General features: G+C 40.9%; 1 protein-coding gene across 11 annotated transcripts in view; it reads right to left on the bottom strand.

Annotated features, from left to right (window-relative positions):
* GRIP1 (glutamate receptor interacting protein 1) overlaps positions 1–22,871 on the bottom strand; it is a 437,555-nt gene that overhangs the window by 97,607 nt on the left and 317,077 nt on the right. For 8 of the 11 annotated variants that reach the window (XM_070454639.1, XM_070454640.1, XM_070454647.1 and 5 more), the window contains 4 exons: positions 13,939–14,086; positions 11,999–12,168; positions 3,929–4,084; positions 3,108–3,263 (listed from right to left, as the gene is read on the bottom strand). In XM_070454639.1, coding sequence (XP_070310740.1) covers positions 3,108–3,263; positions 3,929–4,084; positions 11,999–12,168; positions 13,939–14,086 — 630 coding nt within the window. The remainder of the gene's footprint in view (positions 1–3,107; positions 3,264–3,928; positions 4,085–11,998; positions 12,169–13,938; positions 14,087–22,871) is intronic. The other 3 variants (XM_070454644.1, XM_070454645.1, XM_070454641.1) reach the window with 1 other exon arrangement.

Here is a 22,871-nt window from a genome sequence, read left to right as displayed (position 1 = left end):
GCATATATATAATTATAATACTTACTTCATTGGGTAATTGTGAATATTATATGAGAATATATCATTATTCATATATACATATGAACATATCAAATATATATGAATATATAGCCTAGAACTTCCAGATGTTCAAGATGGTTTTGGAAAAGGCAGAGGAACCAGGGCTCAAATTCCCAACATCCGCTGGACCATCAAAAAGCAAGAGAGTTCCAGAAAAACATCTATTTCTTATTGACTATGTCAAAGCCTTTGACTGTGTGGATCAGAATAAACTGTGGAAAATTCTGAAAGATATGGGAATACCAGACCACCTGACCTGCCTCTTGAGAAACCTGTATGCAGGTCAGGAAGAAACAGTTAGAACTGGACATGGAACAACAGACTGGTTCCAAATCGGGAAAGGAGTATGTCAAGGCTGTATATTGTCACCCTGCTTATTTAACTTATATGCAGAGTACATCATGAGAAACGCTGGGCTGGATGAAGCACAAGCTGGAATCAAGATTGTTGAGAGAAATATCAATAACCTCAGATATGCAGATGACGCCACCCTTATGGCAGAAAGTGAAGAAGAACTAAAGAGCCTCTTGATGAAAAGTGAAAGAGGAGAGTGAAAAAGTTGACTTAAAGCTCAACATTCAGAAAACTAAGATCATGGCATCCGGTCCCACCATTTCATGGCTAATAGACAGGGAAACAGTGGAAACAGTAGCTGACTTTAATATTTTGGGCTTCAAAATCACTGCAGATGGTGACTGCAGCCATGAAATTCAACGAGACTTGCTCCTTGGAAGGAGAGTTATGACCAACCTAGACAGCATATTGAAAAGCAGAGACATTATTTTGCCAACAAAGGTCCATCTAGTGAAGGCTATGGTTTTTCCAGTGGTCATGTATGGATGTGAGAGTTGGACTATAATGAAAGCTGAGTGCCGAAGAACTGATGCTTTTGAACTGTGGTATTGGAGAAGACTCTTGAGAGTCTCTTGGACTGCAAGGAGATGCAACCAGTCCATCCTAAAGGATATCAGTCCTGAGTGTTCATTGGAAGGACTGATGTTGAAGCTGAAACTCCAATACTTTGGCCACCTGATGTGAAGAGCTGACTCATTTGAAAAGACCCTGATGCTGGGAAAGATTGAGGGCAGGAGGAGAGGGGGACGACAGAGGATGAGATGGTTGGATGGCATCACTGACTCAACGGACATGAGTTTGGGTAAACTCCGGGAGTTGGTGATGGACAGGGAGGCCTGGTGTGCTGTGGTCATGGGGTCACAAAGAGTCGGATACGACTGAGTGACAGAACTGAACTGAGCTGAGAATATAGTCCCTGTCCTAAATGTCTCTTTTGGTGGCAAGAATACATATATATACACACATACATTTTCATATAATCTTCACAATTACCCAATGGGGTAAGTACTATAATTAGCCTTACCTTGTTGCTAAGAAAGCCAAGGTATAGAAAGCTTAAAAATCTTGCTCAAGGTCCTACTGCTACAAAGTAATGACACCGGAATGAGAAGAATCTGGGCTCATCACCAGTTCACTATGCTGCCTTCAACTTGTTTCTTTCAAGAGTAAATAATTTACCCTCTAGTGTTAGCTAAGAAATATCTAGAAGCTCCTTGTTCTCATTTTGACTAAACTCAATCTTCCTTCCATTTACCTATATTAAAGATGACAAATCTTATATTTGAAGGGATATGCACATCAAAACCAGGAATACACCACAGCAGTGGTTAGCCATGGTTTGCTTTTGTAAGGAAACCTTTGAGTTCCTGTAACATGAAGAGACCATTTCCCAGTATGGGTGATGGCCGGTCTCCCACACTACTGGTGGTGCTGGGAGGCCTGGCCACAGACCCACTTCTGAAGATGACTCTCTGGCAAACAAGCTGAAGAGCCAATAGATCCAACCACCTCTCTTTACAAGAATGTTTTCTCTTTAACACCAGTCTTGAAGTACTTGGGTTTGGCTACATTTAGGTAGCTTAAGAGTGTTCCCTACTTTATCTCCATGGTAAACACAAGAAGAGATCCCATCTTCTTTGAGTTGCTTTATGGGAATCACAATCATGGTCACCAGAAAAAAAAAAAATACAAGAAACACTTACCTCTCTCTACACGGGTTAGATCTGGCTGGAAAACTAGGTGTTCTCTTCCTTTAAAACTTACATGATTATGGTGAGAGATTCTGTTCTGCCCTCCCACTCCCACAAAAGAAAAATTCAGGAGTGGTGTGTTTCTTCCCTTTTTCCCTAAGGCATTCGATCACCCTTTCTTCTTTATATGGACAAGCAACTATCCAGAAGCAGGCTGCCAACCACATCTTCCTAGTCTTGCCTAGTCTTGCCTAGTCTATAACAGGCTTGGCTGTCCTAGAAGATATAGTTCTAAGAGTCGTAGTTGAAATTCCTAGTCTTTAGGATACCTGTGGGAAAGATAAGCATCCTTTCAATCTTCCTGACACTTGAGTGGGTAACAGATATATGTTAGGGCAATGCTTGTCAGTGAAGCAGGTTCCCTGGGAAAGTATTAGAATCTTCAGGCGTGAAATAAAGATTGAAAAGGCACATTTAAGGGGAATAAGCTATAGTTTGAAAGGCATATTTAAACTTATTACTGTCTTTTTTGCAGGGGTGATTCATGAAATATGAAATTTATAATAATACTATACAAATACATGGGACTCATATTTACCAAAAGGGGATCCAGTTTTCAAAGTGAATAAGTGGACCCAGCTTTAGTCAATAAGAAACAAAGAACAATGGTTTCATGTTCAAAGGTACCCAGGATATAAGGAAGGAGTTTTAAAGAAAAAAATTACATCTTTGATTTTATCAGATCAAAAGAGCAAGAAAAAAAATTCAAATAAAACGTTGTAGGCAAAGGTAGGACAAACTAACTAACCCAGTCTGAAATTGTATTTGGTGCAACTGTTATGTTGATAAGGGATATCATTTCAATGGTCTTTGGCACAGGGTAGTGAGTTACTTATCTTCTTCCTGTAAAACACTCTTCCTATAGGTTTCCTGACATCCAAGATGCCAATGGACCCACAAGTCTTTTTCAGGCCAAAAGACATTGGTTGACATTTCACTTACGTGAGCTTTTGAAGTCTTTCTTCTTCAGTCTCCTCCTCATCATGGTTCCACGTGGGCTCGTGGAGTAGAGGCTTCGAGGCAGAGTCCCCATGTTCAGGGAACTCAGGCTGTATGCACTCATGGAGGTAGGAGAGAAGGACGAAGACACCAAAGCCGCTGTAAGAGAGTGGAGACTTGGCACAGAGCATTCTCAGGTGGGGTGTGAGCCCGCCACGCCTGTCAACCAGCAACAACCCACAAAGACACACAAGATGCACAGCAATGGCGAGCGGGTAGCTCCAACCAGTCAGAGACCAACTCTCAGGAGCCATGGAGACAGCGCTTTAGAATCTGTGTTCTAAGAGCCCAGAAATGCCCGAGGAGCAGCATTGATCCCCGTGAGTACAATGCAACACAGAGAGGCTCTACGAGTTTTGCTTTAGCCAAAAAAGAAAACATTAAAGCAAGTTTCTCCATAAACAACTCAATGCTTCAGATACATAATCTCATTTTCATAGACAGCTTCTGGCATGAATTTCACAAGTGGTTCCATACACATAAATAAGATCTGGGAACATTACCTTCTATATAATATTCTGCATTGCTGTTTCCTGACCACACATAAAGCATTCTGAACATTTACATCCTCTCTTAACAACAAATGCTTTCTAATGGGAAAGAGAGACTTAAGAGATGACAGAAATGAGAAGTTGCTACTACCAAAAAAAAAAAAAAAAAGAACACCACAATCATGAAACCAACTATGGTATGAATCCGATGAAGAAGGCATGGGAAGAACATAATTTAAGTAAAAGACCAGAGGAGAAAGCCTGGAACATTACGAGGGCTGTTTGGAGGAGGCGCTTTCGTGAGTGTCGGGGCCGGTGCTGTGCAACGGTCAGCGTGGTATGAATTATAGTGATGGCAGGTGTGAAGGCTGCAGTGGCTGCTGGCCCAGGAGTCCCAGGGAAGTTGCCTGTCGCTCCTCTGAATTTTCACTGCCCACATGAAGTGATGATGAGAAACAAGAAAAAACAAACAAACAAAGAACCAAAAAAGAGGAGAAAGTAACTGAACTGCACAAATAAAAAGCAACAAAACAAAAAAATGAAGGCTGCTTGCACACAAAAGAAGGGAAAAAACCTGGCTTTGGCCATTTCTCAGTGGTCAGCAAAACCTATGATTAACACCAGGGATGGTAACTTTTCATCTTCCCAACAATAATGCATGTCTTTCCCCAGCCCATTTTTTTCCTCCTTTTAACATGACTACTGAATCAATTTCTAATCTCCCCCTGTGCTTCACAGCAGAGATTAAAACATTTTTTTTTTTTTTAACTTAAAAGTCAACCCTGCAAGATCTATGGCACATGATTAGTAATTAGAGATTTGCAAATCTTGGCCAGTTAGTAGCTCTTGTTTTGAGAAAAAGAAAAGAATGAATGATAAATCATACTGGCTCTTGATTCAAAGGATGTACTAGTCACACATCACAATTTACTGCTCTGACATTTTAATTACACTACTATTCATCACTTGAACTACAATAAACTACTACAATAAACTACTCTATCAGGATCTTATCCATACCCTAACAAGAAGATGCAAGACTCAATATACTTTAAAATTTTGGGGGTATTTTTAAAAGCTGTATTTACATTTGAAAGAAAGCATTTAATTATTAAAAATATTTCAAATATTCTTGTATTTCTTTAAGATGTCTGAAATTTTAATAAAACTAATCCCAAAATTCTGGTGTCCTCTTTATGTTTTAAAAAATGTATATAAAAAATGTATATCATACTTCCATTCTAATTTCAATATTGTTTAGATTTGATTTTTTACTCAGTGGTCTGAAAGTATGAGCACTTTTGTTTGTTACTATATTGATCTGAAAATTTTCACTTAACTATCTTAAAGAATGAAAAATAAAATATGAACTTCTCTCTCTGTCGTCATGATTCTAAGGTCAGGTGCCTTACATATGAATGGTTTTACAGTATTTGTTCATGGAGTGAGGTCAGATACTCTGTAAGTATTTAAAGGAGAGCTCTTTGGGTAAGAGTTTAAATTATAGCATCAGTGACATCAGCCTCGCTGACCACATCTCAGCCTTTCTGGAACGAGACAGATCACGGAACAAAAGCACTGGCATGAACGGATCACCACCAGCTGAGGCCGCGGGCTGAGGCTGTATTTCTGCTCCGGCTCCAACCCATCCTCTCTATCTGACCTTGACCAGTTACTCAACCTCTCTAAGCCATGGTTTCCTCATTATGTCAAGTAGAGATCACAAAAGCATCTATCCCAGAGGCCAACTGTTGAGAATATGTACCTAAGGTGCTTAGCACGGTGCTGGCACACAGAATAAAAACTAATGATTCTTTATTTAATAACATTGATACCATCTACTTTCTATCTACTTGCCAATGAATACGTCTTTTCTTTCTTTTAAGGAAATAGGTGTATCTCTCACTCTACAAATTTCATTCACTGGACACAAGTTAAGAGACTGAGAAATCTGCAGCACACTTTCATGACCACCATCATTATGTAGTCCTGAACATATGGCCCTCTGCTTCTAACCACTTCAGTTTCTAGTTTTGCGGTTTATCTCCCTCTCCACTAGTCTACTTTCAAACTACCAAGCTACCACCTCCTTCACCTCGACCACTGCCAAATCTTCAGACTTGGCTCCCTGGTTCATCTCTTACATACCTATCTTCCAGGACCCATGGTACAGAATAAAATACGTAAATTAGATGATGCAACTCCCATTTAAGGTATTTCAATGGGTTACAGTTACAAAGAGAATCAAATGTGAGCCCTATTTATCTCTCTAGCTTTACCCCTTCTCACTCTTTCTACTTCTAATATTCTTCTCCTACTTGTTTACATGGCTGGCTCAGGTGCCAAGTCATCCTGACCTCCCTGGATAAAGTAGTTGTCTCTCCTATGTTATCCCATTGCTTTTTTATTAATATATTCTTCATAGTTGAAAGGGCTTTATTTATTTAAAATACTTTTAATGCTTGTCTCTCTATACTGGAATGTAAATCCCATGAGAATAGGAATCTACTTTGCTTGCCTTGCTCACTAGATGCACTGTGGCAACTAGAACAGAGCCTGGCATATAATGACTGATGAATGAATGAAAGAGTGAATGAACACATGCATGAATGAATAAGAATATCAGCCAGAGGGTCCATGTACACACTGTTGCAGCATTTTCCTTGTGATAAAGAGCATTTCGAGGCAAGTCTCTTTCGCCATCCTCATTTTACTTTTGGGTGTACCAGAAGACTTTTTAGCAAGATGCAGTCAGTGTTGGATCTGGCTAAGCAACACCCACAGTCACTCTATTGAGCTCTGTAAAGTATCACGTGTTTCAAATGATGTACAGTGAGTAATGGTCAGATAGCATCACCGACTCAATGGACATGAATTTGAGAAAACTCTGAGAGATAGTGGAGAATAGAGGAGTCTTGTATGCTACAGTCCATGGGGTTGCAAACAGCTTGACATGAGTTAGTGACTGAACAACACAGTGTTCTGAACTTCAGAATTCTCCACTCATTTTTTGACCCAGTTCTTTATGGAGTGCTGTGAAAATTACTGGGCAGTTTTGAGGGCTGTCAAGCTCAATTAATAACTCAGTAAGGAAGATTCTGACCACCTATTATATGTTTGGCACTGTGACATTTGTGGCAGGTTAAATGTAGGTCATTTAATTCGAGGGATTAGATCTGAAAGACAGAGTGCCTGAAGAACTATGGACGGAGGTTCGTGACATTATATAGGAGGCAATGATCAAGACCATCCCCAAGAAAAAGAAATTCAAAAAGGTAAAATGGTTGTCTGAGGAGGCTTTACAAGTAGCTGAGGAAAGAAAAGAAGCTAAAGGCAAAGGAGAAAAGGAAAGATATACCCATTTGAATGCAGAGTTCCAAAGACTAGCAAGGAGAGATAAGAAAGCCTTCCTCAGTGATCAGTGCAAAGAAATAAAGGATAACAATAGAATGGGAAAGACTAGAGATCTCTTCAAGAAAATTAGAGATACCAAGGGAACATTTCAGGCAAAGATGGGCACAGTAAAGGACAGAAATGGTATGGATCTAACAGAAGCAGAAGATATTAAGAAGAGGTGGCAAGAATATACAGAAGAACTGTACAAAAAAGATCTTCATGACCCAGATAATCACAATGGTGTGATCACTCACCTAAAGCCAGACATCCTGGAATGTGAAGTCAAGTGGGCCTTAGAAAGCATCACTATGAACAAAGCTAGTGAAGGTGATGGAATTTCAGTTGAGATATTTCAAATCTTAAAAGACAATGCTGTTAAAGTTATGCACTCAATATGACAGCAAATTTGGAAAACTCAGCAGTGGCCAGAGGACTGGAAAAGGTCAGTTTTCATTCCAATCTCAAAGAAAGGCAATGCCAAAGAATGTTCAAACTATTGTACAATTGCATTCATCTCACATGCTAGCAAAGTAATGCTCAAAATCCTCCAAGCCACACTTCAACAGTACGTGAACCGTGAACTTCCAGATGTTCAAGCTGGATTTAGAAAAGGCAGAGGAACCAGAGATCAAATTGCCAACATCTGTTGGATCAATGAAAAAGCAAGAAAGTTCCAGAAAAATATCTACTTTTGCTTTATTGACAATGCCAAAGCCTTTGACTGTGTGAATCACAACAAACTGCTGAAAATTCTTTGAGAGATGGGAATACCAGACCACCTGACCTGCCTCTTGATAAACCTGTATGCAGGTCAGGAAGCAACAGTTAGAACTGGACATGGAACAACAGACCGGTTCCAAATCAGAAAAGAAGTACATCAAGGCTGTATATTGTCACCCTGCTTGTTTAACTTAAATGCAGAGTACATCATGCTAAATGCCAGACTAGATGAAGCACAAGCTGGAATCAAGACTGATGGGAGAAATATAGATAACCTCAGATACGCAGACCACACCACCCTTATGGCAGAAAGTGAGGAAGAACCAAAGAGCCTCTTGATGAAAGTGAAAGAGGAGAGTGAAAAAGTTGGCTTAAAGCTCAACATTCAGAAAACTAAGGTCATGGCATCTGGTCCCATCACTTCATGGCAAATAGATATGGAAACAATGAAAACAGTGAGAGACTTTATATTTTTTGGCTCCAAAATCACTGCAGATGGTGACTGCAGCCATGAAGTTTAAAGATGCTTGCTCCTTGGAAGAAAAGCTATGACTAACCTACACAGCATATTAAAAAGCAGAAACATTACTCTGCCAACCAAGGTTCATCTAGTGAAAATTATGGTTTTTCGAGTAGTCATGCATAGATGTGAGAGTTGGACTATAATGAAAGCTGAGTGCCAAAGAATTAATGCTTTTGAACTGTGGTGTTGGAGAAGACTCTTGAGAGTCCCTTGGACTGCAAGGAGATCAAACCAGTCCATCCTAAAGGAAATCAGTCCTGAATATTCCTTGGCAGGACTGATGCTGAAGCTGAAACTCCAGTACTCTGGCTACCTGATGTGAAGAACTAACTCATTTGAAAAGACCCTGATGCTGGGAAAGATTGAGGGCAGGAGAAGGGGACAACAGAGGATGAGACGGTTGGATGGCATCACCGACAGAGGATGGGATGGTTGGACGGCATCACCAACAGAGGATGAGAGGGTTGGGTGGCATCACCGACCTGACGGACATGAGTTTGAATGAGCTCCGGGAGTTGGTGAGGGACAGGTAAGTCTGGCGTGCTGCAGTCCATGGGGTCGCAAAGAGTCAGACACGACTGAGCAACTGAACTGACCTGAACTGAAATGTAGGTCATAATATTTACTTTGACTTGAACTATTATTGGGGACTAAATCTTCATATACATAAAATAATTAAGAGACAAAAATTATATAAGATAATGCACAAAATTGCCTGCCATGTGTAATGAATTTAAAAGGCGTTCAACAAACAATGTAGGCCAGAGAAGATAGCGGTAGCCTATTTTGAACGTGCACTCTAAATCTATTCTGTTTTATGGTGATGTACTTTATACTCATATGTTAGGCAAGGATTTCAGTTTAGAAATAAGATGTCACATTTTTGATGCTCTTTCATTTTGAAAAAAAAAATTTATTTACACTCTCCCACTCAATGGTCCCCATAATACTAATAACAGTCAACTTTCACTGAGTCCTCACTATATACCAGGCACTGTGCTAAGTACTTTTACATGGATTATCTCAGAAAATACTCATAATACATCTATGAGGTATGAATTATAATAACACCCATTTTACAGATGAAGAAACTGAGGTATAGAAAAGTTGAGTAACTTGCTAAGCTCCCAATGGTGGAGCCAGAATTAAAGTTCTGAGAGTCTGACTCTGAGTCCTTGCCCTCAGCTACCACACTATACTTGCCTCTTCTTCTGTCTGTTCCTAAGTCCTTTGTACAGATAAATAAACAGTACGGAAAATAGAATGTTTTTTCTATCATTCCATGCTGACATTGCTATTGAAATCTGACATGGGAGGTACTTTTGTTCTCTTCTCTAATTGTACCCTCTTATCTAGTTCAGGAGTTCAAAGGTAAAGGCGATAGGTATGCTGGTGGTTGCTTAGAGATCATAGTTCTCCTGGTACTGAATTATAGACCCTTAAGGCTCGGCTCACATTTTCTTTTCCAAAGTCTTTTCCAAAGTTTCCTCCAAGCAAGACTATGTCTCCCAAAGACCCTCAGAGGCACACTTTCTGACCTCTTTAAACACTCATTCTTATGGCTTTTTGAATGCTGCTATTTCCCAGCGAAACGCAGAGCAAATCTATTCCGGATTGATGTGTCCATTTCTATATTTCCCTGAAAATACTATGGTGAATGCTTTCTTGCTCAGCAAAATTTGTGAAATGTTTTATTTCCATCTACCCAGGGGATGAGAGACATGCTGTTTAAGCACCAGAAATCTTGAAGGAAAAAAAAAAACAACAACTAGAACTTTCTTATGGAAAAAGGTAAAACTATATAACAATTCTACTACATCTCAAAACAGAAGTTTGAGAATCATAAACATTATAGCAAGTTTGGGGTATATTTTATCTTCTTAATTGGGATTTAATTATGTTTAAGACCCATTATTTATTTCCTTTTGGAAATACAAGTCTGATTTTAATGTAAAATGTAGGGAGATACTTGCATGTTAGATAAAGAAGATGGTGAACAAATTTCAACAATAGTGGATGACAGGCTCAGAAGCAAGAGTTAGAATTACTAAAATTACCAGCCCTTCACCCCCCTGCAAAATCACAAATGACATCAGCTTTTCCACAGTGAAGAAAAAAAAAGTTAGTTCTTGGTCTCCATCCCCTTTATATATAAATTCATCTTCTCAGACTGTCTTGGTAGATAAAAACATTTAATATTTCATGAGTGGAAACTATTTGAACTATGATTTGTTCACATGGCAAATAAAAGGCAGGGAAAATGAGGTTGCTAAAGACAATGACATTTTTATAGGGTCCCGTTTACATTTCTGATTCTGATACTAGAATTTACCAAGCAAAATCTTAGGCTGAAAAAGCACTAGGCAGTGTGTACTGTGATGCCTGCTGGGCTTCAAATCCAGTGGCACCTTCAGATGAATTTAGAAGAAACTTAACAGCTTTAGAAACCTCCCTTCTCCGTCAGTGAGCAGGAAAGGCCCGCGCATCCTCCCGACAGGAACGGACCAGTCCCATGAACCGTACCCCCTTATCATTTCCATTCAAACGAGGCAGAATTTCTGTTCATAACCTGCCTCGGCGGCCTCATTTCTCCAACTCCAAAGTATAAAATTAAAATCTGATAAAGGGAATGCTGTACTGGAGATTTTCATTAGCTCCAGAGCTGTCTAAGCTCCATTTAATTAAAAAAGGTTGCATCCAGCTGACTCATTCAGTATGAAAATTATTTTGTGTCTCTTTTTTTTCAAACTGTGGAAAAGTGCAGTGTGTTTTAGAAGGTTGGAGACACAGGAAACAAACAACCTCCTCAGAAGCAAAATTTTGGTTCCGGAGAAAATTCTTCTTTCTCTCTACACATAAAGAAATGTGTTCCTCACCTCTAGGGAGCCTGATAGTACTAGTGGGGCTTTAGAAGTTGGTTTCAAGGAATAAAAAAGGAGAGTGCTTGATTTAAGGAAGAGGAGCAAGGGAGAGGTTAGAACAAAGACCCCCCTGGAGAGTCGTTCTTCATTTGATTTTGGGCTCAAAGTCCTTTCTCTTGCACTGGGTTTTATTTAAGGATGCCTAGGTGGGACAGTGTATAAACACTCAGCAAAAGATCGGTAAGCTTCAAGACAGTGAAAATTCAGGTTCCCTCAGGTGAAACTTGTTACTGCACAATCCTAGTCAAATATTCTGACACTCCTAGGAGAAATATTTGGTCGGAAGTTTGTTCTCCATCCTAAGGAAAAAAACTACTCTGAAAAACAGACAAAATCTCTCATGAAACTGTTTTCCCCCTGAAATATTTGAAGGATCTGGCATAAATGCCCATTTCATAACTATTTTAAAACAGTGGGAGTTTTAGTATTTGCCTTCACTGCCCTCTAAGCAGAATAGAAATTCAATGCAAATCACAGGAAGTCAAATTATTTCCTTTCTTTCCACACTCAATTTGTACCAAAGGCTTAAAAAAACAAACAAACAGTACAAACATGAAAATTCTATTTCAAATAGTGTTTCCTCAATTTGGGGGTTTCAGGTAAAACACCTGTGGCTTGGTCAAAGGGATTGGGAAGACGAAGAGGTGTAAACAAAGACCGCCTGTTGTTTGAAAAGAAATGACAGAGGCAGAATTAAACTTGGCCTCTCTGCTTTCTAACTGCTGGCGAAGCAGTCATTGCAAGGGGAAGACAACAGGGGTTTATCTGGAAGGATCCTCTCACCGTGGTCAGGTCCCTTCAGGGCCAGGCGGGTCTGATGATGCGGAAGAATCTCAAGCTTGACCTGGTCGGTGGTGTTGGCCAGGAATTGGGTTGCTTCTGCGAGCGTGCAGTACTCCATGCTGGTGCCGTCTATGGACAGGATGTGATCACCCACGTGCAGAGCACCACACCTATGAAAGGGAGAAGGTGATGGCGCGCCTTCCTCTTTGCATTATGACTTTCACGTCCTCACACTTAAAACTTCACACAGTTTTCATTTACTTAAGGGGAGAAGGAAACACTTCAACGTCATAGGAAACACTACCTGTCAAATATTAACTAGCTTGGGTATGAAGAGGAAGGTAAAACCTTGTAGAAAATACAGAAAAACTCAAGGAAGAGGTTTTCCTTGTCCTTTATAAAAATATATTATTTTGGGGGTGGCAGTGCTGAAAGTTGAGGGGAAGTGAGCAAGCGAGGAGGGAAGAATAGGAAAATGTTTTGACTTTTTTTCTGTGATTTTTCCCCCTGAGTTTTTATATCTATAAATATGAGTTGGTAAATATTCAGAATGTAAAGATGGGACTCGCAGAATGGGAATTGGGTCACTTACAACTATTTTCTTGGGAGAATAACTTGGGAGAAGGATTCAGCTAGTGCTTGCTAGGAATCATCTCACACATGCTTCCAGATTACCAGTTCTTGATTATTTTGTTATTCTGGAGATAAACATTTATGAGCACAAAAGCTCTCAATGATGATGGAAATGAGGCAGGCGTCAAAGAGTAATCAAAGGAAGCCTCTGTGAGGGGGAAGCTGGGGAGGAGGAGGGGTGGGCTGCTATATCTTGCTGAACTCAAGAGACTGGGTGAGTTGAGAACAGCACACACAGCCGTCAGCATCTCGAGGTGCCAGTCAAGTGGACAGCTGCTTAAACTGCTTACCCTCTGCCACAGGAGAGAAACAGAGGGAGAACATGAGAGCTTCCTGCACCACTCAACGGGAGGGCATCCCTGAATCCATCACATCACTGTTAAAGGCCTGAATGCAGCTAAGAGCGCAGTGGAGCTATAGACTGACCAGTACAGGGGTGGCTGCAGGCCCTCAGAGTCAGAAGGTCGCCAGGAAGGGAGAAGACGGTTGGAGAGACGCAGGGAGACGGGGCATTGGGGCAGATCTAAACACTTGCAGGATGACCACAGTCTACTGCTCAAGACAAAAGCATTTCAAGTCATCCCTCCCATCTAAAATTAAAATTCCACTTGGGTGCACCTGGAGTGCTTCAGCTATGGGAGGTGGGGTTTTTCTTACCAGGAGCAGTTAAATAATTTATTAGGTGGTAAGGTAGTCTTCCCCCCCTGCCCCATTCGCAAATCTATCAGAAGAAGAATTCGGAATAAAAGACTGGCATTTTTATAAAGAACGATGTTTTGGGGGACCCTTGAATATAGTGAAACTCTAAGATTAACATAAGGACAGTGGAGGGCCTTTCTTTAAAGACTGTATCATGTTTAAAATGTTGTTTTACTTCCTGAATAAAAAAGGAATAAGATTGTATGGTGGCAGGATTTAATCGTTCACAATTCAAGAAACCACATGACTCCTCTGCATGGAGCATAATAAAGATCTGCTTAGTTACCCTCAACCAAAAATGGGCTATTACTCTAGGACACAGTAGGTGAATGTACATAGTTGCTTGACTTTTTCTTATTTCTAAAGGCCACACCAAACATTTGGATGAAGCAAGATTACTTCATGGGGTAGCTGATAAGGAAGGTAAAATTTTAAGCTCTAGAATACTAACTTGTTTTGTATATGAAGCTTGTATAAACTGGCAGAAGAGCTGTTTTGTTTTACCTGTGTGTAGGTATTACATATGCGTGTATACATATATGAATATATCTCCACACAGTTTAACACGCATGCCATTTGGAAAAGTAGGCACTTTCTATGACACTCACCTGTCAGCAATACTTGCAGATTTGATTTTGTCTATGACAATGACCTGTTTGTTACAGCACATCGAGGTAGTTAGGGCCACCCCAAGGCTGGCACCTGGAGTTTTGGCAACTTCAACTAGTAGTGGTCCAGATGCTGTTGCCACAGAATCTATGGAAGAAAATTTCAGAAAACAAAACAGAATAAATAAGCAAACAGATAAGAAAATAAGAAAATAAGAAAAAAGGCGGGGAAGGTTCAGTCTGGTGTTGATCTGTTAATGTTATTGTCAAAACTTTAGTTTTCCTTCCATTGAACATCTCCACCTCCAGTGAGTGGTCACTCCTTAGGGCATCTTTTAGGATGCCTGTTCTATCCAGCTTGTATTACAGTAATATGTGATGGGTTTACCTCTTCAATTAAAATTTAAGCTTCACATCAGTTGAGATAATATCTTATGTTTCTTTATGCCTTCTACATTACTTGATATGTGTGTGCATGCTAAATCGCTTGATACAGTGCCTGGCAAATACTGGGTCTCTGAAGAATAGGGTTTAAAAGTTAATTAACTCAATAAACATCTTAGAACCTTCTATGGATGGATGGATAGATGAATGGATGGATGGGTGGGAAGGAAGGGAGAATAGACAGTGTCTCTAAGTAGGCAAGTAGTAGGTAAGAAGTATGCTTCCCAAGCGGCGCAGTGGTAAAGTCTACCTGTCAATGCAGGAGACACAAGAGATGCAGATTTGACCCCTGGGTGGGAAGATCTCCTGGAGTAGGAAATGGCAAACTGCTCCAGTATTCTTGTCTGGAAAATTCCATGGACAGAGGAGCTTGGCAGGCTATAGTCTATGGGGCTGCAAAGAGTCGGACACAACTGAGCGACTGAGCTCACACACACAAAGGAAGGCATACACCAAGTTAAAGTCGTGAATCCTTCGGGTTTTCCCTATTCTAGATCTGACACAGGGTCATCTCTCCCTCAGGTGCATCTTCACACATGCTTTATTCTTAGCTTGGAACTCTCTTCATTCCTTCAACTGGTACTCACCCTTGCGGGTATAAACTTCAATTCCTTTGGGAAGCCTCTCCTGACTTATGATCTGGTGAGAACCTTTCCTCCTATTTTCCTGCTTTGTTGCACACATCTCATTCTTTCTTAATGACTAGTGTGGATGACACTCCTCTGATCTCTGCCAGACAGCAGCTTGCTGTAAGGACAGAGCCTGTGTCCTGTCCATCACAGCATCCTCGGGGCCTGGCATAGAGACTTGTGCATAAATAGTTGTTGAATGAATGTATGGATAAATGAGACAATGCGTGATGCTATCTAAAGCTCAGAAGAGGAAGAGATCATATGGGAAAGAGCCTTGGATGTGGATTTATAACACCTGTACTTCTTCTTTTCACAATATTTTGGTCATGGTAACATAGACCAGTTATGAAAACTAAGTCTGCTTGCTTACCTAGAAAGACTTATCTTTACCTCAGCGTTTATTACAATGGGAATCAATGCGTAGTTAAAGCATTTTACAAAGTGCTACACACATAGAATATTATTATTGCATACTATGACCTCAAGCCTTTGAATCATCTCATTTTTTAAGACTATATTTTCAGTAGTATTTTTATGACTTTCTACTACTCTGGTGTTTGGTACTAATATAACTTTGTCTTCCTTGAAATTATATCTTCATATCAATAAGCCAGCACTCAGATATGATGAACTAGCAAATGTATTCCTATAGTGAAGCTCAGACAGTATGTGCTGACTCTGGAAGCTGAAAGACCCCTGGGACAGAGTCATCTTCAGTCCCAGATGAAGCAAGATATCTGTTAAATAAGGTAAAGATGAGAACAGGCATGCCAACCACATTCATACTCCAGGCCTAAGGATTCTTGTATGCACTGTGTTTCTTAAATATCTAGTCCTAGAAAAAGTTAAGAGATCATTAGGGCCTGTATTTCTTCCTGTCAATTCCAGGGGAGAGTCTCACTAACAATAGCTGGGAGGAGCCAAGGGTCTTAGTCCAGTCAGAAGACTGTGACTCTGAGGTGAGCTGGCTGTAATTTTCCCATGAATCTAACTCTGTGGTGGTGGTTACTCTCTGGTTCTGCTCACCCTGCCGTGTTGACAGCCTGACCTCGGGCCACTGACAACATCTGGCTTCTCTTCTTCTCCCTTGTTTCCCAGTTTGTTCCCCCCAGTGCCTCTCTTGGTCCTGCTCCTCAGGCCCTGCCTGACTCTCACCTTGGCGTTTATAGACAGCAGTCCCCAGGCCTATCTGAAACAGTGGTTTGCACTGCTCCTGCCTCACTGGGACCTCCTAGTAAAGAATTCAGCTCGGTCCTTATCGCCCCTGTTTGAGTTATCCTTCCATCATGAGTACAGGCGATTCTTCCTCCTTCTCAGCTCTAATGGTCAAAGTTCTATCGCTAAAACAAATGCACATACTCTGATGCCTGCAGCTCCACCCCAGGTCTGTTGTCCTTCTCTTCTTGGAGTTTGCTCCTTGCAACGTCTCTTCCTGTTCAGGTTGAACCTCACATGAGCTCTGGCCTAGTGGAGTCTTTTTTCACATTATCTTTACAGAACTTTCAGTTCAGTTCAGTCCAGTCTCTCAGTCGTGTCCGACTCTTTGCGACCCCATGAATCGCAGCACGCCAGGCCTCCCTGTCCATAACCAACTCCCAGAGTTTACTCAACTCATGCCCATGGAGTCGGTGATGCCATCCAGCCATCTCATCCTCTGTTGCCCCCTTCTCCTCCTGCGCTCAATCCCTCCCAGCATCAGGGTCTTTTCCAATGAGTCAACTGTTCGCATGAGGTGGCCAAAGTATTGGAGTTTCAGCTTCAGCATCAGTCCTTCCAATGAACACCCAGGACTGATCTCCTTTAGGATGGACTTTAGGAGGACTAATTTTAGAAGGACAGATATCCCAAAGACTTGATGGATTTTAACAGATAGGTTTGTGAGGAGACAATCACTTATATTCTTCCACATGCTTTTCTGTCTAAATATAAATTCATGGGGATTCCCAGATGAAAGCAACAAACTTTTCTGTTACTTATAACCTAACCTCTAACAAATGACAGAAACTGAGAACTGTTTCTTGGTGTCCCATTTTTCCTTCTTTCTTAGTGATAAGCTTTCTAAGTTTTAGCTGATTGGATGGCTGCCCAGCTAAGGACAACATTTCCCAGCCTCCTTTCTGGTGAGATGCAGCCATGTGACAAAGTTCCAGCCAACAGGAAGTGAGCAGAAGTGAGACATGATACATTCTTGAAAAGAATGGTGGTGCCCTCCTCTGTCTCATTTCCCCCTTCTTGACGTTGCACTGTGGGCCCAGAACTGGTGACCATCTCCCACCATCAGACGTGGGCGTGGTACCACCAGGGAGAGGACCTTCGATTCCTGAGACCATAACTCCAGAGACTGTTTACTCTCCTGAGAGATAAACTATCACAGTTAAGCTAGTAGGGTAAGTGTGAATTGCTGTTGCCAGCTGAATGTTTATACTGACAGGCCTTTTCACTTGAGTCTATCCCCCCCAAAATACCTTTCTTGAATTTTTATTCTTAGAAGCAGCTATTAATAGCTATTTGCAGACGTAAATTTTATAAAGCCACAATCAACCGTGACCCAGGACACACACTAGGTTTTCACCTTTCTTAAAAGTATTACATCAGGATTAAAGATCAGAGTTTGTAAAGAGGTTATCAGCAGAGGTAAAAAGTTATTTAAATATAAACTATTACAGTGCTATTCTTCTTTCCTGGCCTATATGTCGAGGTGTTAAAAATTATATTTTTGTAAGGTTCTAATGTTCCAGTTACAGTGAAGAATTAATATAAATTTTTTTCTTGTAGGAAGAAACAATAGGAATGGGAATGTTAAGAAACATAGAAAAAGGGTATCATATTTTCTGCTATTATTAATTTAGAGGGGGAGAGAGACTGTACTCAGAGCTGTTCTGGTGTACCTCTGGAATGGAAACTCTTAATAGAATAACAGTCTCTCTTTAAGTAGTATTTGCCCCATTAAGGCTTTGAAGGAACAACAAATGAAATATTTCTACTTAGGGGAGCCTAATGTGCAAGGAATGATTTTTTAAAAAATTTAAAATGGAAAGCTTTAGAACTTTGAAAAGAGAACCATAAACTCATGGTTAAAGGAAGAAGCAGTATGATTCTAAGCTGGGTTCAGGTCTGGAGGCCTGGAGGTGTGGTCCTAGTTATGCCACCAACTTACCATGTGGCCCAAGTCATCATCTCCCCTGGACCTAATTTTCTTCTGTAAAATTAGGAGACTTCAATAAAAGCTCCCTAATCCTGATAATCTATGTCTCTTCAGAGAAACAGCAATGTTAGATAAGGAATAGCCTACTAGGAATCAGAAAATTAGAGAAACTTAATAAACTTTATGAAAATATACAATAGCTGAATTTAAATTTCAGTATCCTACTAATGAGACTTCCCAGGTAGTGCTAGTGGTAATGAACCTGTCTGCCAATGCAGGAGATGCAGGTGACGCAGGTTTGATCCCTGCTTCAGGAAGATCCCCTGGAGGAGGGCATGGCAATTCACTCCAGTATTCTTGCCTGGAGAATCCCATGGACAGAGAAGCCTGGCAGGCTACTTGTAGGGTCACTAAGAGTTGGACATGACTGAAAAGACTTAGCACAACACATCCTACTAATGGGTAGAAGAAGGGAGCTACAAGATATGAAAGTGATTCTAGATAATTATTGTTTATCAAGATGCGATGCAAAATCTCAGACACTTAAATATTTTGATGACAATGATAACATCCTTTAAAGACTGAGTTTGAGGGATTGTCCCTCATCACAGAGTATGAAGGACTTCTTAGGGCACAACTTTTAATTTTCTATCAAAACTGTGTCATATTGAGTTCTTAATTTAAGCAGGAAAAAAAATGATGCGGGAAAGAAGGTGCTTATCTTATGTAAAGATGATCATAGATTGTTGATAACAGTTTATGGAATATGAGCTCAGCCCTCTGGTCTCTCTCTTTAGCAGCCCAGAGTTTTATTTCACCATGATCACTCTCAAATTCCTGTGGCCAGCACACATTCAGGCTTTCTTTGTGGCTCAGCTGATAAAGAATCCGCCTGCAATGCGGGAGACCTCGGTTTGATCCCTGGGTTGGGAAGATCCCCTGGAAAAGCGAAAGGCTACTCACTCCAGTATTCTGGCCTGGAGAATTCCATGGACTGTATAGTTTTTGGGGTTGCAAAGAGTCAGACACGACTAAGCAACTTTCACTCACTAGCACACATCCTTCACTGATACCTTGAACAATTCCTGAAGGTCTCATAAGCCTATCAGACACAACATAACCAAACTGACTGGCAGGTCCACCCCACTCCACTGGTTCTTCTCCAGGTCTCCTCCTAATGAATGACTCATATTTTACTCCATTATGGAAACCAGAAATTCAGGAGTCGTCCCCAACTCCATCTTCTCCTCACTCTCACAGATCCGTCTTGATTCTAATTCCTAAACAGATCTCAATTTCATTCTTTCTTTCCATCTCCACAATCACCATTTCCATTCAAGTACCATCATCTGATATATCCCAATCCTCCCAAAGCTCCCACCTTTTCCAATCCAGATCCAATTTTTAAAAAGTGCAGATCTCATCATGCTAGCCTATGCTTAAAACCCTTCAATAGCTCTTCTTATAACAGGGTAAAATATATTATCATAGTCTTCAAGGACCTATAGGACCTGGCTCCTGCTTACCTCACCTGTTTTCTTTACCACCATGCTGTCTTTGTTCTCTCTGCTCCAGCTTCCTACTCCTCTTTCAATTCTTCAAAAAAAAAAAAAAAAAAAAGCATACTTTCCTGCCTCTGGTCCCTTGTATATACTATTCCATCGGGAATTCTTCACCTCCTAGTCCCTGCGTCACCTGCTTCTTTACACTGCTCTGCTCAAATGTCACTTCTGCAGGACGCCTGCCCTGCCCTGCAAACCACGTCAACCTGCCTGCTATATGCTTTAATAGCATTCCTTTGCTTTCCCTTCACTGCACATCTAATAAATGTGATTCAACAATTAGTTGTTCAATTACCTCTTTGCTCTTTGATGAATAATGTAAGCTCCATGCTGCAGGGGTTGTGTATGCCTTGCTTATGACTGTGACTCTCTACAGTATCTACACAGCATCTAAGTACACAGTAGGTGCTCAATGTGATCTGTTGATGGAAAGAGTGAAAGAAAGAAAGCCTGCTATTTTATTCAAGATGCAATGCTAGCAATAGTCATGATGCAGACATTTAAGTCACATTCTTGTGCTTGAGAGTTCTTAGTGTGGTTGAAATCATGTTAACCCCATGATTAAATCCTTTGAATGGCTGTTCTTGTAACAGTGCTTATGTACACCCAGAAGATGTTGATGAGGAGGGATATTTTTCCTTTGTCTAAATTCTAACCTGAATTCTAACCTGTATTCAATGCCTCATAATATTGGACTGAGAAGTGTTTGAATCTATCTGATAGCAAAAGAATCAGAGAACAGCTTACTGGAGGAAAGGTATCCCACCTTCTTCCAGATGGAACTTGAACTTATTGGTCATTTCCCAGCTGTAAGTGGGTAGTATAGCAAACTCTGGGAGTTGGTGATGGATAGGGAAACCTGGAGTGCTGCAGTCCATGGGGTCGCAAAGAGCTGGACATGACTGAGCGACTGAACAGCAAAACAGCAGCTAGAAATGGCCAAGTAAATGAGCTACCCCGAGGATTATGAGCTCTTAGAAGGGACTGGCATCACTCGGGGATGAATGGTTCTGGAGGTTCAAAGGAGGGTATCCTTATTTGTACCTATTTCCACTCAACTTCTTTCCACAAAAGTCTGGAGGCTGCTTGCTTTAAACAAACAAAGAAACAAATGTAATATAAAGGAGCAATCAGGAAGAGTAAAAGACCTATGAACACCTTGCCCACAAGGGTTAATAGAGGTGCTTTGACTGAATTACAAAAATGACTTTAAATTACAAGGAAATCCACAGAGATAGAAAGTAGATTGGTAGCTGCCAGGGATGGGGGCAGAGGGGCCTAGAGACTGACTGTTTACATTTTAGAACCAGGCAGAGCTGATGGCAGCATGACACTGTGAATGTACTAAATGCTACTGAATTTTAGACTTTAAAGTGGTTAATTATACCTTATGTGAATTTTGTTACAATTAGAAAATATGACTAAACTTCCTGGAAACCATGGTCAATCCTGCACTGTTGGAAAAGAGGAAGGCTTCTAGTCCCTACAGTGGAAATAAAGATTCTTGTAGCAGGGAGCTCTAAAAGATATCTCTTCCGTGGAGTTTTGTAAGGGTCAGTTGCTCAGTCGTTTCCGATTCTTTGAGACCCCATGGACTGTAGCTCGCCAGCCTCCTCTGTAGATGGAATTCTCCAGGCAAGAATACTGAAGTGGGTAGCCATTCCCTTCTCCAGGGGATCCTCCCCACCCAAGGATTGAACCTGGGTCTCCTGCATTGCAGGCAGATTCTTTGCCATGGAGCCACTAGGGAAGCCCAGATATATTAATAGATGGTGCTGATATAATGGGATGATGTCCTCAATGTATTTTCATAATGGCTGTTTCTTGAGGCATAAGATTAAAAAGCAAATCAGTGATGCTGTCTCTATAATGAGACAAGATAATGTGATGGTCAGCTTGATCAAAAGACAGACCCCAGGGCAGACAGATTGACTGTCTCTCTAGGGACCTACCTAAATAGCAATCTTTTCTCTTACTTCAGGTTTCCAGCAAAAGCTGGGTACTAGATAATTCAAATGGTCCTCTATGAGGAGACCCTGGTATGCTAGCTTTCATATATATGACTTAGACCAGATCCAAATGCTCTGGTCATCGGATGAGTCAGAGGAAAGATTCATGTAGTCTCAGGAGGCTGGGGAAACCTAACTAGACTCTTGCCAGGATAGAAGATCACCCACTTCACATTCCCTTCACAACTGGGCTTTCTAAGTCTGCAGGTTACATCATCATTCCTGCAACAACATGAATTTTAAAATACATTTATTGAGTATACTTATATATTCCAGGAACCTCAGAAGGCAATGGGGACTCAAACATGAAAATATATTATCCCTTCCTTCACATAACCCCTTGGGGTCCATGACAATAAGAGAGAGGGGTGGGATAGAACTTTTGGATTCCACTATGGAAATTTATTCTGATGAACCTCATGAAGTTTCTACTTTTTTTAAACTATAGGACACATAATGTTTGCAATCCTCCCAAACCCTATGAAAACTTTAATACATTAAGAGTCAAAGTGCTTATAAAATACTGGGTTATCTATAGGATATGATTTCCAGCTTTCTAGGAAGATTTACTCAAGTATGTCAAAAAGTATATCATGTACGCCACCACCCACAGAAGGTGATTGAAGCTCCCTGTCCATAGGACTGTCCAGAGAAAGGCAATTATTATCAAGTATCTATGGTACAGGGCTTTCCAGGTGGCTCAGATAGTAAAAAATCTGCCTGCAATGTGGGAGACCTGGGTCCAATCCCTGTGTCGGGAAGATCCCCTGGAGAAGAAATTGGCAAGCCACTCCAGTGTTCTTGCCTGGAGAATCCCATGGACAGAAGAACCTGGCGGGCAAGAGTCCATGGGGTCGAAAAGAGTTGGACATGACTGAATCACACACGCACACACACACACATTTACGGTACAAGTCAAGGGCATGGCAATGATATGAGACCTACGGCGGTCTGAGGAGACAGCATGGTGAGCTGGAACGCTCGAGATGAGCTTCTTAGTTGAGAAGCTGAATGCTTCTCAGCTGCCTTTATCTTAATGGGCTCTAGGAAAACAAAACTATTTTAAGTGAGTACCGCTTTCCAGAATTACCCATGTGGCAGTTACTCTCCGCATCACAGAAGAGGATCTACAAATGCTCAC

This window comes from Odocoileus virginianus, chromosome 24 (genome assembly GCF_023699985.2).
Source record: "Odocoileus virginianus isolate 20LAN1187 ecotype Illinois chromosome 24, Ovbor_1.2, whole genome shotgun sequence".
Lineage (NCBI taxonomy): Eukaryota > Metazoa > Chordata > Mammalia > Artiodactyla > Cervidae > Odocoileus > Odocoileus virginianus.
The sequence above is the reverse complement of the archived record's forward strand: the minus strand, read 5'-3'. Positions and strand labels throughout refer to the sequence as shown.